Source organism: Struthio camelus, chromosome 12 (genome assembly GCF_040807025.1).
Source record: "Struthio camelus isolate bStrCam1 chromosome 12, bStrCam1.hap1, whole genome shotgun sequence".
Taxonomy (NCBI): Eukaryota; Metazoa; Chordata; class Aves; order Struthioniformes; family Struthionidae; genus Struthio; species Struthio camelus.
Genome location: NC_090953.1, coordinates 17,299,185 through 17,316,403, shown reverse-complemented (window position 1 = coordinate 17,316,403; position 17,219 = coordinate 17,299,185). Strand labels below are relative to the sequence as shown.

Sequence of the window (17,219 nt, the reverse complement as noted above, 5' to 3'; positions counted from 1 at the left end):
TCTGCTGAAGGTCCATTTACTTTTTGAACCCTGAAAGCAAAAAGGAGTAGGGATTCTACTTCCATCTAACTCTTGCCTTTCACTGTGGAGGGACTCTTACACCAGAAAGTAATTGGATGATCCATACGCTGTGACAGTGCATCTCTTGAGTTGCGGCAACACAAAGTTAAATGCAAGAGTGAAAACTTGTTTGTGTAACCTCTTAAAGAAAAACCCCTAAAATTGCCTTTAAATATTTGTATGATCACTGTACAGAATAAGACTTCCTCTGTTCTTGTCCTCAGAGTGGAAACTAGTTACTGTTGAGGTGTTCAAGCCTGGCAGCAGAGCTACTGAATGGTTACCTTGTGAAATAAGCTTATTTTTGAAGAGGATTATCCTGATTAACGTATAATACTTAAAATGCACAACTGATGGATTAGACTTTTAGGAGGATCAAATCTGCTTTTTACAAGGTATTTTAAAACCTGTATTATACCTGTCTGTATTTTATGTGTATTGAATAGTTGATTTCTTGATTAATGAGACTGCTTTTAAAAGCCAAGTCCTGCCAGCTAGTCTTTTCTCATTCTTAGGGCGGTGTTTGTTGAGAATGACCTGTTTAGACATCTGTTTCCCTAGCTGAGCAACATATGCTTTGATAGAATCAAAGCATATTCAGAGTTCCTTCCTAGCGGTATTTCTTCCCTGTGACCTTTTTTTATACATATGTATATATAGAAGTGCTTCCCCTCATTACCTCTGTAGCGCTGTCAGGGCAAAAGGTATTTAAATTGTTTCAAGTGGAGCCCTTCTGCAAATCAGTGTCATTAAACGTCTGTCTAGGAACTTAGAGGGCTTGAAAGGAAAATCCATGTCTAAGCATTTAAAACACAAATTTTCTGTATATTTTTAATGTGTTTTGAAGGAGACCAACGAATGCGTGTATAGCTTTTATTTTTGTTAACTGATATTTGACCTAATAATCCTTGGTTGTAGCTATTCACTTAATCATTTTATATTTCTTACTGTTTTGTTCATTAAATGTCTTTGTTTTGTGGAGAAGGGTGTATAGTCAGAATTGGTGAGAATGTGAGAAGGGGGTAACAAACTCCTTTTAAACTATTAAATTGTATCTTATTTCAAAAACAGTAGCGACTGCACATCAATGATGTAGTCTGCCTTTTCATTAATGTTCAAAATTGTTTTAAAAAAAAGTTTTTAGTTCTGAGTAATGGAGGTTCAGCATTATGCAGAGGTGATTAAAAGCATAACAGTTTTTTGTCATTCTAAGCTTTAGTCTGGGAGGAGTAGGGTTTTGTTTGCTTGCAAAGTCTAGGCTCTGTTTGGAGTGTGACGGTAAGAATTCCAGTGAGCGCAAAGCGAGGCACCGCTCTGAGTGCTTGAATCACGGGTAGGTCTTCAATCGTGTGATGTTGTGTCTGAAACTGTAGTACTGTGTGAGTGCCTTATGCTACAGTTTAGGTTTTACTTAAATGTTATTACAAATTGGAATAATGACTTTCAAATATACTGGGGTGGGATATATTTGGACATGATTCCTAAAAAATGAAATCAGAATAAAGTTAATATGTGGCTTCATATTTGCGAGAGCGTTCTAAGTTTAAGCATTCCATGTTGTTGCTCTTATTTTCCTATTTGACAGTCTTTTATAAAAGCTTGTTATCTGAAGATATACTGGCTTGTTTCAGTTGAACTAGAAAAGCCCCCCTCCTCCCCCCCGAAACTTTAATCTCCAAACTGCAGTATCCCCATTGTTGGGGTTTCAGTACACTCTGTAGAGATCTCTGACCTTTGATCACCTGCTTTTCCTGAAGTAATGCTTTCAAACCTTTTTTCCCCTAAAGTTAGGATCCCTTTTTCTGTCTTCTTACCCAAGAAAGTGATAGAACTATTAAATGCTATTAAATACTTATCCTATTGCCCGAAACGTTTCTAAGTGTTTTAGGATGTGTAACTGCAGGCAAATCATGACTTAGTGTCTGTTCTGCTGTGAATATATGTATTACATCATACGAATCTGATTAGAAGTTGTCTCAGATTCTTGAGTGCCTTTTGTCTAGTGCAGCGTGATGCCGAAGCTGTGGCATCTGCTCTGGAGAGAAAGCAGAGGCCAGCTCTGCTCAGCTTTTGCCTCTCACTCTGTTGTCCTTCGCTATCTTCTGAACAAAGCCTTTCTCTGCAGGCCGGGTTTGTTTTGGGGAGCTTGCAAAGTTCATAGCTTGGAAAGTTGGTAATAACCAATGATGCAGGTGCAATTCAGAGAGACTGTATTTCAAATCTACTAGAAATACTGAGACCAAATATTATTTTATAAACCAAACAACTCTGAACATCAGCAATAGAAGTGGTCTACCTTAGCTTTTCCCAGAGGGAAAAAAAAAAGGAATCCTGGAAACAATCTAGGGAGACGCATAGTTTGAGTTAGACAGAGGCACAGAACATAGACAATATTTCTCATGGTGCTCTCCTCTTGAAAAACCAAAACGGCTTCAGTTGTCCACAAAGATGGCGACACTGTCATTTGTTCCTTGTCTGTCGCTCTTCAGGACGTCCTTCGTTTTAACTTCATGCCTGAAGAAAAATGCTGTAGGTCACTGGCAATTGATTCTCTCCAGTGGCTGTTTTCAGTTCCATTAAAATAGTAGCTATAATCATCTGAAGTCTTGTATTTACCTAGCTATTTCAGAGGTTCTTGCATGGAAATGTCCCTCTTTGTGTGCTTCTGAGCTGACTCTGGCTATTCTACCAAGGGATTTTGAATAATTAAAGTGATTGTAATATACTCTGTGTTTACATAAAAAGAGCTTTAGCAAAATAGGAAATTTGAGTTGGGAATAGCAACCTGGAGTATGGAATTCCTCACTTAAATTGTATTTTTTTGACATAGAAAGCAGAAATATTATTAGGATTGAAAAATTAACTTAGCTTTTGAAAAATGCTTTCAGTAAATTTTTTTAAAGCACACAACTTAGTTTTCACTGAAGATTTAAAGTTTTGTGTTTTTTTTTAACCTGGAATTTGCATCCAACTCTAGAATGATTTTTTCCTGAGGAAGATGGTACTCTAGCTGGCCACTGTTTAAATTTCAGAAGCTGATCTGATACACACTTTAAGGATAACCGATACATCATTTGCAAGGTAATTATACTTCAGTTTCCGTTATATTTAATCAGCCTTTCTTTTTCTGTATTGATTATTCCTGTTTATTTAAATGAATAGTAGCTATTTTAAAAAAAGCTTTTTGAAGTTAATATTCTGAATAGTCAGCAAAGATGTCTACATCCACCACTTGATCACTGCTTATTGCTTGCAGGATTGCTAGTTCTGCCTAACTTGTTCATTTGTCATACTTTTTTAGTTAATCTCATTTTAATCCTAGTAACACTTGTTTATTTTGATTCGAAATTCTCTGTGTCGTATTGGTATGGAACGTATGCTTTCTTCCAGGTCTTATGACTATCTTAAACTTTTTTTTTTCAGTCTAGAGAGCATTTAAAACAAATTGCATTCAGAATACACAGTTCTAGAAACATAATTTTTAATGAATCTTGTGGTGCTTAGCATTATCAAGTGACAAATGAAATATTTTGATGTATGTATCTTTTATTACCATATGTTATAACCAGAAAATAAAAATAATCTGAGACAATGCAGTAATGTTTCTTTATACAGTTTCTATTATGACATAGGAAACAATGGATTTCTGTATGTTTAAATTTTTCTAATTATATGCACTGAAGATGTCTAAGGATTTTACCATTTTCCATTTACTGATACAATTTCAAATCATGTTAAAAACTACTGTACAGTGATTTACAATCTGAAAACTTAGGGTTTACATATACAGATAAAAACGTTTTTAAAGAAACAGTTCATTGAACGTGTTTGTGCTAGAATTGTCTGTAGTGTACTAAGCATCATTAATTAAATTACTAGTTAATTAAAACAGTTAATCTCAACACGTAATGGCAAATCTTTTTCCAATAGGACACACTTTAGCATTTTTAGGTGATGCAATTATTTTGCTTTTCTTATCGTTATAATGCTTAGCTCAGACATTTTCTACATTGAGAGGTTTTTTAGTTTTTGAAGGTTATAATTAACAAATAGTTCAAACTTTTTACTTTAAGTTACCTATTTGGAAATACATTTTCCTGTAAATTATTTAACTCCCTTTTCATTAGTAAATAAATTAGAAAAGGTTTAACTAATATTATTCACTATTCATATTTCAGTGTTTAATTGGAAATTAGATTCTCCTTTTTTCCCCTTAAATCCAACAAAATAAAATAAATTTTCAAAGACTTCTTGCTCATGTAAACTTTCTGTTTTGTTTTGGAAAGCGATCTTCACATCTCACAAATGTTTTCTCTTGGGCTGGATGAAGGTGAACATTGTCAATGCTTTGAGAACAAAATGTCATTCTAGAAAGAAAACAAAACATGCAAGTATAACGTTACTTTTTAGGAACACTTTCAGGTTAAAATAGTTTGCACTCTGTACTGCCTTTCCTTTTCTTCATCCTGTCTTTACAGGAAGGTATCTCATTGTTTTTGCAGGCTTGTGAGGAGAGAGAAGATCTGTCTGGCAGCCAGATACTAGGTGCAGAGGCCGAGGAATGTGATTCCTATGTACTGAGTACATGACCGTCCTATTTCTGATATCATATATAACATGCTGTTCTCCTAAATCATACTCTCGCTGTGTGTTTATTGTGTATGCAAATTTATTGTGTTTATGAAAACCATGAGCATTTTGAATTAGTAAAGGTAAGTGCATGCATATAAAATACTATCAAGAGTCTGCTCAAATCCTCAAGAAAGCGCAAGACAACTGAAAAGACGTGTGTGTTCTAGTATTTTTGGTGCTTAAATTCCAAGCTTACTAATTCTTAAATACATGGTTTTGGTCTTTCCAAGAAGACCAAAATCTACCCACCCTTTTCTCTGAAGAAAATACTTTTCCTTGCGTATTCTTCATTCCTCCTTTTAGAATAACCTAATGATCTTTCTTTCACCCCAGGCATTACTACAGCATTGCAACAGTAGTGTTATTTACGTTCTCAGATTGCACCGAAAGAAAACAGTGTGTAATCAGCACATACTAAGATCTTGGCACAGACTACCACTTCTGCTTACAGCAAAGATCTTCTAAAGAGCATTAGGTATCTAAAGATACCCATGTTATTTTATGGTAGTGTAATAACTCCCCATCTCAGTTCCCTCTTTTCTGGGACTCCCTAAGTAGCATGTAAGGAGAATTGGCTGGTGCCTTGTTATTGACATACAAGCACTATTGGAGAGTAGCTTTTTGGTCAGAAAAATGACTCTATCTGGCAATCCTTTCAGCCTGCATTCCTTTCTTCTCAAGGTACTTAATCTCTTTAAATAGGGCTAATTTATGGTGTATACTATGCTTTAATTTATTTTGGCAGCTAGGTCAGTACTGATTTGGCATTACTGCTTTAAAAACAGCATGAGATGTTACAGAAACAGACTTTTTTTTTTTTTTATGGCTATAGCATATTGGAAGTGCTGGGTTAGGAGGAGGAAAATACCCACAAAATACATTTTCAGCGAGGACAAAAAGAACAAGTAAATATGATTTCCTCTTCCTCCCCCCACTGGTTGCAGTATGAAAAATGCTCTTTAGATCACTTTGTCTTATTTGTCTTTTGTGTCAGTATCAAGGAGATGCAGCTCTGCCAATGAGTACTGTTCCACAGACATTCTGCAGTGGTTACAGTTGGTGCTGGTGAGAAAGAGACTCTAACAGGATAAAACACCTTCTGAGGCTGAGCCACAGTTGCAAGGTAAGACATGCTTTTCTCATTGACCTTAATTAAAATGCTCAGTTAAAATTTCTCAAAGGATTAAAGCTGTGGGAATAATTACAAGTTTTGTTATTCTATCTTCTGGCCAAAATTCCCCTGTGAGAATAAGCAGTTTCAAAAGTGTTACTAATATGTGTGTAAAGAACAGCACCACTCAGACTGGGTGGTCCAGTTCCAAAGCAATCAGTAGAGAGGGGAAAAAAAAAAAAAAAAAAGACTTTACTTTGCGTTCAGAAGCTTTTTCTTTGGAAAACTGCTTGCTGCAAGATGCTACTTCAGAGTTCCCTGACAAAATTCACATCGCTTGTTTTATACCATAGAAAAATACACAACCAGAGTGCACAAATGATTGTCAAATACCAGTGAAGGTATGGTGTGTAGAAGGATAGGTTTCTGCTGCTTCCCCCCAGGACTGCTTAGATTCAGTTTGCCTGCTATAGAAATTTCATCCTGTCTGTAGTTGAAATTTTGCTTCCACAGTTCAGCACTCCAGGAACCTCTTCTACAAGGCTTTTTAGCCTGCACTGTTTAGTAACTTACTATCAACTGTTAGAGGTCAGATTGGTGTAACATAAATGAATGAGAGACAAAGTTAGGCAAATTTTATCGTAAAACCCTTAACCTCAATGAATGGAATGAAAAATCTGATAGATGGCTGCTTAGTTCTGTGCGTGATCCTTCTACTGTAGACTTTTAAGAATGATGTTACTGAGTTTCTCTATGAAGTAGCTATTGAAAGGCAAATAATTAAGATTTGGCATATTTCTGTAAGTAAGAATTTGAATTTTCATGGCCTTAATGTTGAATTCAGTATATCTTGCATCGTTATCTTCTTTGGAATTTTGTATGCTCCTTATGGAGTGAGAGAAACGCACTCGAAAAATAAGGAAGGAATTGTCTTAAGTTGTGTAGAATATGTTTCCACTGCAGTGCTCGCTAAGGTTTTTCCTTGGACCGGGGCCCTAAATCCTTCTCTATCCTCTATTCCCAAGTATCAACAAAACTTTGTCACCCAAGGTTATTGTGCTTTAAGCTCAGATTAGTGGCAAGATTGAGCCAGCACATAAGTGGTATTTTTACTGAAGCTACTAATCCATTCACTTTGCAGAAGGCATGCAGAAGAAACTATGCTGGTCGTCTACTTCCACTATTCCTTTCTGACCTGAGAACAAAAAAAATTCTTTTCACAAGTCACTTAAAAAAAAAAAAAATCACACAGCATGAACTGAGATAAAGAGCCAGAAAGCCAGAAGCTGTACCTGGGTAATTCAGCATTGGTGTGACTGCTGGCACTCAGAAAATTGTATCTCAGCTAGGATAAAGCTGTGTGCCAAATTTCTGTTTTATTATTACAGAAAAATTGTGTTTTTATTACACTTACTTTTGCTGCGTTTCACCTGCTTTTACTCGTATTGTCTTCACAATAAGCCCTGGTCGACGGGTGCCTTTTGTCCAGGGAATTATAGTTTGAACTGTGTCCCAGATGTTTTCCCAGACTGCTGTTCCTTCCCATTTGAACTTCATCATTATTAGTTCACCAATATCAGTGTCCAGTGTGATGAGGAAAGAGTAAGTTTTATTCCCATTAATACCTTCAACTCTGCAGAAAACAAAAACAGAATAATGCTATCTTAGTTAATATGGATTAACATGGAGAAAAGAGGTTCTCTTCTCTTTAAAACCAAAGAGCCCTCCTCTCCCTTGTCTGGGAGAACATTGATTTCTCTGCTTTTTCTGCGGGTGAGTAAAGTAGTGAAATATGACAACCTGCTAGGAAAAAAAAGCAGAAGTGGGAGAAACTTAGACACTTGGTAAAGCAGCAGTGGTTTCTGACAGCAATAGAAAAGCAAGGCTAGGCCTTTGTCTGTGAGAGCAAAGACTGACCCATCCTGTTTCCTTTGCTTTTGTTAATACAGACAGTCCTTCATCAGAAATATCCTAAATTCTTTACTGGAATCACATCTGCTTCTTTGTATGTATATATACTATATATTTGTGTTTTAATAAACTAGGCCTCCCTGTCTTAGCTATGGCATGGGCTGAGCATAACTGGACAGGATACTTAACATTCAGAGAACTTTCAGGATTACCAGGTTTATTTTATAGAGAGATTTCATACTTTTCAACTGTATGAACATTGTGAAGTTCTGTGAGTTTTAGGGGGTGTGGGTGAAGAGATGACTTGGTAACAATTTCCTGTTCATCTCCACTTGATAACTGTACTAAACCAGTTTATTCATAGCGTTATTACATAAATGGTAAGGTACTAGAAAGTGGCCTATTTTCTCCTTCATAAGATGGCATAAGGTATCGGATACTTACAGTGTGATGGGCAGGTTTTTGGCATCTTCTTTAGTGCCTGTCAGAGAGATGGTAAAAGTTGGGTCTACCTGCTTTTCTTGGATTTCATTGATGAAGTGGATCTTGAACTGATAGTGATAGACTGTAGAAAAGAATTTGCCGAGTGAGAAGATGAATGGTCAAAGAAGCTATAGATTTGTCTGGCAAAAGAAATTTGCCTTTCAAAGCAGAAACTTGATTCACATTTTCATTTTATCTTTTAAACAAACTTGTTACGATGAAAGCGTCAGCACTGATTGTTGCTGTGCTGTATTATCCCTTAGGGTTTTAGAGCCCTCTTGCTCTAAAGGATGGGGAAAAGAGGAAAGCTGGACAGCATTCCTTTTGTAGGATAAAACGTTCTTTCATGGGAAATATTTCAGCTTTTCTAAAGCTTAACTGTGAGAATTTCTGGCAAATCCTCCATCTAACTAGGGATGAGTCCTTGTGACTGGACATGGTTAGAGATGTATGATACAGACTGGAGGCTCTGTGCAGTGTTGCCAGCCTTTTTCCTCTGTGAACAGCTAGAAAATCTCCCTGCAAAGCAGATGACTCACAAACTTTCCTTGACTGCATAGTGATACATTGTGCTTAACATGCATCTGTTAACAATATGACTTTGTTCAGCACACTGCTATAAGAAATATGTCATTAGTGCTTTGAGGTTTGGTGGCTTTTAGAAGAACAGTGTTTAGGAAAGTCTTTGAAATTAAAAAAATGACATGCTTTGGGGAATAAAGAATGCCTGAGCGATCATCACTATATTTATTAGAGTGCTATATAAATATCAAATATTTTGATATTTAGTACATTTAAAGCAGCAACAACAACAGCAACGTACAGTTAGAAGCCATGTGCATGTAGATGCTGTCAGCTAGATTTGAATGTTCAGTGCTTTCCTGCCTGGTGAAAGAAAAGGGTTTTGACTGTAGCAATTTAAAATTTACTATGGAAAAGTTATTGTTGAGTAATGATCTCTGTACCTTTGACTTGACGATGCCAGAGCAATGATGGCTCTTTATCTACTTTTGACACCAACGCCAGATCTAGTATTTTCTAAATAACTTTTTGATGACTGATGCTGTATTTTAGATACCACTAATCAGGGCATCATGTTTATGTTTCTGATTAATCACTGTTATAATCACAACCATATATAGCCAGGTGTGCAATGATATTCGAGATTTTTCTAAAGCAGATTGACATTATTCAGCTCTAAAATATTTCTACAGTGTAAAATGTGGTTTCGCTCTCTGCCCGCCTTCTTCTCAATAAAAATAATAGATATCCATATTAAGGAAAGAAGCCTAAAATAATTTTTATTGACAAAGGCCTTAGGGTATCTGGAAAAATGAGAAGTGTGTTTTATCCTTGTCACCTGCTCAGATTACACACAGGAAACCATTCTGTTAACCATTATTGCACTGCAGTTTTCATATAGATGGGTACTTTTTCCTCATTTCTTCTCAGCTGTTTCACACTTCCCAGGTAATGTCACTTCTGAGAATGGCTCCACTGAGCTGTTCGGAGAGTAATCTTTTTATATATGTGCATAAGTTGTTTTTTATCTAGCACGGGGAGTTTTTGCAGTGGGAAGGTATTTGTTAAAGAAGCTGACCCTTTTTGGTTGTTTCGTAGGTGTTACACGTTAGTGAACAACGTGTTTTCTTTTGAAAAGGTGTTACTCAGCAGAAAAGAATATGGCTGGTTGGTTGTTGCCAGCCACAAAGCAAACCTGATCAGGACAAGGTAGTCCGAGCTTGTTTACAAATCACTTTTAATACTGCTCAGTCTCGCTCTGAGTTCTCTCTGTTGTAAAAGTTTGCTGTTAGAGTATATGTTCTAATAAAACCTAGCCTCATTTAAAGGAGAAAGGTGAGAGCATATCCATATAAAAACTCTGGTTGACTTAGGGCCCCCTCGCAGCATTATTATAAAAGTTACCTTATTTGCAGTAATTTATTTTTTTTAAAGTGGATTAACATACACCCTACAACATAATGCTGTTAGTTTGAAAAATGAAATGTCAAGTCCTCTAAAGAAATGTGGAGGATTGTGAAGTACAATGCTGAGTTTCTCAGATTCCTTCTCTTTGTCACTCTTGGGGAAACGTTTGAAGCACAAGGATCACTTTATACAGATCATCCCACAGTTGCCGCCTTGTTTTGGAACTTCAGTGAAAGGAAACTATTGTTCGGGGCACTGATGTTTGGATATGTGCCATAAACGCATCTATTTATTTATTTCTTTATTCAAAGCCAGTTCCAAGAATAAAAATGCTGCATCTTTAAAAACTGAAATCAAAGCCAACAGAACAAAAATTAAGCCCATGGTAAAATACCTATCTCTGTGTGGAGGGAGGAAGACAATACCGAGGATCGCCCTCGGTGCCTGGGCGCAGAGCGACCTGGCTGTGCCGAACCGAAACAAGATGGGGAACCGTAGGTGGTCTTTAAAATTTTGGAATCTGTTTTAAGCAAGCTTCCTGTGGCGTTTCAAAAAGCGCAAGCGGAGATGTGTCAGATTGAGCAATGCCGGCTCTCCGAGGGCTGAGCAGGCCTCTCCGGAGGAGCGGATTCAAAGGTACCCCACGGCGATGTTTGTTTAGTGCCTGCGGGGGCAGCCGGGCAGCGGCACCTCAGCGCGGAGGGGGCGGGGCCGCCGCGGCCCGGGCGGCGCGAGGCCAACGCTCAGGTGCCCGGCTGCGCCCGCACGCAAGCCCGGCGGGAGCGGCCTGGCGCCGCCCGCCTGTGGGCGGGGGCCGTTGGGAGAGGCGCGCGCGGGGGCGTCGGCCCAACGGACGGACGGCGGCTCGCGCGCGCGCGCTCCCTCACGGCCCACGGGCGCGTCGGCGCCGCTTCCCCGCCGGGTGGTTTCCCTGACTGGAGTAGCGCGGGTGCTGTGCCGCGCTGACTGTCTCTCCGAGCTCAGAGAACTGGTGCATTGTCCCCTTGATGAAGTAATTCAGTGAGGATGAAGCTAGAGTCGCTTTATTTTAGCGCTACGGTTCTGTCCTATGAAAAATCCCCGCTGTTCTGGTGTCTGTCTGTCTGTTTGAGAAGTAATAATTTGTGTCTCGTCTCATAGACCAATTACAGACAAAATTTGGTCATACTTGAAAGAAGCAGTTTGGCAGGCTTGGTGGAGCAATTATGCTGCCTTTTCGGCTTGGCTGTAAGCCTGCATGTGTTACAGTAAACTCAGACGGAACGATTGCTGCAGGAAGGTCCTGCAGGTCAGGGCCCAGAGCAGCTCCGGGGCCGCGAACCCGCAGCACGTGGTAAGCATGCAGCGTGCCTTTTCCCACAGAAACACCAAGGGCCGGGATCTCGATGAAGGGGCACGTGGGCAGCCTAGCGGGACGCTCAGCCGCCTCAGCAGGTGGATGATCCCCGCGCGTTTTACAGGCGTTAATAACGGAGTAAACAGGATCCCAGAGCCTAGGCTCGCTCTCGCGCTCCGTCACCGGTCCGGAGACGGTGACGAGCGCTCCCACAAACCTTTGAAAGGCATATGCGCTCTTGTTTTCAGAAAGAGGCGTCGGCTTTTGGGGAGCCTTTCCTCCCGGATGTTGTAGCCCAGGGTGTTGCAGCGGTTCTTTCGGCAGCTGAGGCACATTCCTCTGTCGAAAGTGTTGATGTCGTTGCACCAGTAGGCCATGCTCTGCTTGTCCTTGTGAAGCAGGGAGTCGATGAACAGATGAACTGACCTCTCGTGGGCGCATTTCACAGTTTGAGTGATGCCTAGAAAAAAAACACAACAGAGCTTTTATATGCCCTTGTTCCTATTTCCTGTGCCATCTCTAGAGGAATACAGTATAGAGGAAGCAGCTATGTATATGTTATTGTTCTTTCCCCACTTTGCTACTAAAATGTCATGATTTTTTTCTCGGCAATCATGCATGTAGCGATCCTGCTTTTAAAATAATGCAGACATAGCTGGCTGAGCAACTGTGCTAGTAAAATTAAAAAGATTACCAGAGTTTGCAGCTTAAAACTGTATAGCCTGCCTGTACAAGACTGAATAGGTACCTTGATTTCGTTGTCCTGGGTGCTCAGGTAAATATGAAATACAATATGCTGCTATATGCAGTCTTTTTGGACCACACCACATTAGAGACCACGGTCTTACTCTGAATGGTAGAACACTGTTGACTTTTGGATGCTTATTTGGTAATGTCATATTTTGTCCTTATCAGAGCGACAAGCCCTCTTGTTCAATTTTGCTTGCAGCTGTTACAGAGAAGAAGGAGCAAACGTATTCAATACATAGACATGCGTATATGAGGAATACGCCTGTCTCTTTTTCCTTCTTTTCCGTCAGTATCATCAAATTATGACTATTGTTTTCTCTTATTCTGTTTAATTGGGAGATATCATGGTGGACCGTTCTACCTGTCTTCACTGACAAGCTTCCTAGCTCATGCTTGGCCTCATGTTTGTCATGAATTATCTGCTAACAAGTAAGGCCTACTTTTTTTGATAGTGTGATGATAGTTGAGAAATTTTTTGGCAGTGCAGTATGCTGGGTGAAAAGCACTCATTTGGGGTTTTCTGGTGAACTGAAAACACTGTGCATCAGTGCCTTATCTCTCTGCAGTATGTTGCATCAGTTTCTCTGTGCGTTTACATTTAGGTACATCAGAACTAGGCTTCTATATATAAAACAGCCTGGAACACTGGCAGTCAGGTCCTAGAGAGAGCATCAACCGCTGCACAGCTGAAAGATGGCAGGAAAGGTGAATTAAGGAGGTAAGTAGTATAGCATTGTGTTTTATTTGAAACACAAATAAAATAACTTGAAATAACTAATTGCACACTAGGTGAATCTGGCTTAATTAGAATAAGTTTTCTCATTTCCTCTACCCCCAAACAAATACCTTTGAAATTATTCCAAAGTGCTTGACAGCAGGATGCTGATGCCCTCGTTTTCAGAAGTGCTAAGCAGCCAAATTTCTTACTGGAGTCAGTAGGAAAAGAGTGAGCTCAGTATATGTAAAAGTCAAATAACCACTTTCTAGAAAAGAAACTGCCTTTGCATGTAATGGGAGATAATACTCCCATTAGATACTGTTTTAAGTCCATAGAGATACGTAAAGTTTCCCGGAGATATTGTTGGTCCAGGTGCAATGCTTCTTCCCTTTTTGTCCTGTTGGTTCTTACCAGTGATTCCGTACTGTGCAATGTGATTATACATGTGCATGATGTGACAGCCAGGCTGAAAGGTGCCTCCATTGGGATAAAAGTCAAAATGGGCCACAGGCTGTTTGATGCCAACACTGAGACCCATGTGCTGCTTAGTGAATGTATGAATTGCATCTACGAAGTTTGCATCATCTGGAGATAAACGGTCTGTTGGTGACATTCCTTCAAACAGGGGACCAGCAGGGTCAAGGCCTGCAATAAATGCAATAATTCATTTGTGATATAGTACAGATGGGCTCTTCTTTTAGTGTTACGAAAGAAGTCTTGTAAGAAGTATTGAAAAACTGACAGTACTGGTAATTTCACTGAAGTCTCTCATTTATAGAAATAACGCAAAAAGCACTTGTCCTGCAGAGGGTACATGGTTACACCAAAAGGTAAAGTAAACATAGACACTGTAACTGCTACATCCACAAGGACATTGACCCAGAGAGATAGAAGTGTTTGTTATAGACAAACCATGCTCATTACTGCTTTGTCTCTTGAGGAATGTTTACTTAATTTTGTTCTTTCATACTCTAGAGGTCACACATTTCAGAGGCCCTTTTGAAGGCAGCTGTCCCACTACAAGGTTGACCTTTAGCCCACATTTGGGATCTGACACTTTATAAAGCTTCACTTGTTGATCAAAAGAGTTCTATGTCCGCTTCATGTTATTTATAATAATTTTTTAACATTAAAAAATTTCAAGACAATTTATTATTGTGTTCTGAAAAATAATATTTTGCTTCGAGAAGCTTGTTTTAGTTTACCAGATGCTTTTGTAAAGTGCTTTTTTGGGAGAACTGCCTTATGAAAAGGGACTGCCCATACAGTTTAAAGCTGCTTTTTGTCTTTGAGGACCAGCTTCGAAATATGGTATTCTTCTGTCAATACTATGGACTAATGACATTACATAACTGTAACTGAACAAGACTGAAAGTATAGGCAATACAAGTAAGGAGGCCATCCTACGTTGTTTTTTTTTTTTAATACTTTTAATCAGTGTGAACTTCTGGAGGTTATTGTTCAAGTCTGAATAATTTTTACTGAAAAATGCATATAATTATAATATGTTCTAATGTTTTTATTTATCCATTACAATGACTTAATGTACTAATATGGACTGAACAAGCAGTGCTGATGAGCTCCTGTCCTTGTGTATATACAGGTGTAATATCATAACGTGTAATATAAAATCAGCCTCTTGACATGCAGGCCCTGTCATGAGAGCTGATTGTGTAGGGCACACTATGTGACAATGAATCCAAGATCAGATTTAGACACAATCATAGATTCAAGTCCCATCTGCCTTGCTCCCACACCAAATTAAAGTGAAATATTTTCTCTGGTAATTTAAACATTTTAGCTGATATGGTCCTCATGTAAGATGCACTCCCCCCCTCCCCTCCCTCCCCCCTTTTAGGCTGTCACTGTGCATTAGATGTGGTACTGTATACAATATATCAATAGTCTCATAAGTGTATTTTCATAGCACTTATAATTAGTACAATTACAAAACATCATAGGAGACTCAAAATGCCACTAGTCAGCACAATCAAGTGTTATGATTAACTTTTATGTTTACTTTAAGCATCTATTAGGAATACTCTGATGATATGCTGCTTGTAAAATATAATCCAGGACTATAATTTTGTCACAGGGGAGTTGGCTTCAATTCACTGTAAGAGCAATGTACCACGATTGAAAGCTCAAGCACAGCTAGATGATTCCCTTAATGTAATTTTCTTTTTAAAATGAGTTGCTAATGATGAAGGTGTTACTGAATGGGACTACTTCAGCTCAAAATAATAGGTTTTGGGTCAGGATAGTGACCAAAGGAGATCCGAAATTAGTAGCTAACCTTTAGTTTAAGGTGTTACTTGGAGCGGATGCAAGACAAATTCGAACAATATACAGTTTGAATCTTTGGTTTATGTTTTCTAGTCTCTATGCTTGTATATTCCATATGTTGTAGTTTGGATTGAGGTAGGAATGATCATAACTAGAATTACTGTGAGAGGCTACCTTATTTTGAAAAGTGTTTTCAGTAGATTTTCATCCTAATTTCTAGCTAGTGGGAGAAACTTCTAAACTGTGGCAAACATTGCTGTTCAATAGCCATGGGTCTATCAAGAAAAAAAAAAGGCTATACGGTTAACAAAGGGAAAATTTTTAAAAACCTGCAGTGTGACTTTATCAAGCATTTGGCTGATGTGATTCTTTTCTGCATAGATCACTGCTAACTGCGGTTTTTCTGAAATACTAACTATCAGGAGGTGAGCTGAGTGAACACACTTGCGTGTTGCTGTATTTCCCCAGCTTGAGACACCCCCGTGATGGCAGATGCTGACAGGGCTGTTAAATGGGTGCACTGGTTCTGCAGGAAATTTGCTTTGGCGTGTCTCCCAGGGAGGTGGCATACAAAGGGTAGGGGAAGGTAGCTTGGACCAGAGGTGGGAATACTGAGAGCAGCCAAGATTGGGTGGAAGTCTGAACTGAACGTTATCTTATCTCTAATTCCTTTGTTACAATGGCAAGCCCAAGGAGGGACATATGTTTGGACTTTAGAGTGCGTGGATTTGGTCTTGGTCATGTACGGACAGAATAACATGTAGCTTTAAGTTTGTAACACCAAGTAAGGAAAAAGAGCTTTATTTTAGGGAGATGCTCAGGATCTGGTCCTCCACATGTCTCCTGTGAAGTTGTTGGTCCGATTGAAACCTTGGACCTGATACCCGCCTCCCTCCTTCCCCCCACCCAGCATGCAGGTTAAAATGTTGCATTTCTGGGCTCTTGCATATTATATCATGTGAAACAGTCTTTCTTTAAGGGCATAGTAGAGCTCTCTGTCATGTTTTACTTATTAAAATATAACCACACTTTACCTTGCTAATATTTTCTCTCTACATGTACAGAATGGTATTTACAATCCAAACAGTTGTAAACACCCCTTCCATTGAAGCACACTTGCATAGCCTCATTGAGTTTAAAGTATTACAGAAGTAGATTAAGTTGCCCATGCATGAGTATTTTACAGGTTGGAGTAGATGTTGTTGGAAAGACTACATACAACATGGATTTAGCTAGAGACATGAGTATGAGAAGAAAATTAAATACAAACCTTAGCCAGCAGCTATAATTAAATTCCAGCATGAGCAACACTATCAATGCGATTAATAAAAATAAGAATGAAGTTTTTAGTTTTAATGTAAAGTATATGTCAAACCTCTACATAACTTGAGCAAAGAAACCAGTTGACTGTTATTTTTACTGAAGTTATAAACATATATATTTTTTACCTGTAATTCTTCCAAGCTTGTTTGAACCGCTAATATAACTGCCAGCAAACCCTGAAACATGAGCTCCTAGGCTGTAGCCAATTAGATGAACATTGCTTCTGGAAAATTGAATGGATTCCTGGAAGACAGCAGCAGCTCGATTTAGATGCAGAAAATGTGAAAAGTAAACCAGTAAAACACTTATTATGAGCTAGGAATGCCATGAATTATAACACAGAAAATTTATATGTTGATGCTGGGTGTCAAATGAGGTGCGTCAGTCACACACTAACTCTTTTGGCTGGCTCAATGTTCTTCTCCTTTTCACGCATCAGGAAAATACCATGCAGTTGGGTGCTGCTACTTATGTGTTTTTTTCAGGAAAGCCATAGATAAAGATGGTAGGATGTTTGTTGCTATTTTTTGCAAGTGATGAAATGGTAGCATTTTTGTCTGCAACTTTTCTAACTGTAACTTGGATATGTATCCTTTAAATTCAACATATAAAACAAAAAAAGATCCCAAAGCCCAAAACTTTATAGAAGGTGTTAAAGGTGTCATTGTTTCTCTTGCCTG

General features: G+C 38.7%; 1 protein-coding gene across 2 annotated transcripts in view; it reads right to left on the bottom strand.

Annotated features, from left to right (window-relative positions):
- Positions 1-3,524: 3,524 nt before the first annotated feature.
- Positions 3,525-17,219, bottom strand: part of LIPC (lipase C, hepatic type) — a 62,380-nt gene continuing 48,685 nt past the window's right edge. For both annotated transcript variants that reach the window (XM_068959116.1, XM_009681454.2), the window contains 6 exons: positions 16,665-16,782; positions 13,342-13,575; positions 11,680-11,922; positions 8,159-8,279; positions 7,218-7,436; positions 3,525-4,427 (listed from right to left, as the gene is read on the bottom strand). In XM_068959116.1, the coding sequence (XP_068815217.1) occupies positions 4,316-4,427; positions 7,218-7,436; positions 8,159-8,279; positions 11,680-11,922; positions 13,342-13,575; positions 16,665-16,782 (1,047 nt within the window). In that variant the 3' untranslated portion in view covers positions 3,525-4,315. The remainder of the gene's footprint in view (positions 4,428-7,217; positions 7,437-8,158; positions 8,280-11,679; positions 11,923-13,341; positions 13,576-16,664; positions 16,783-17,219) is intronic.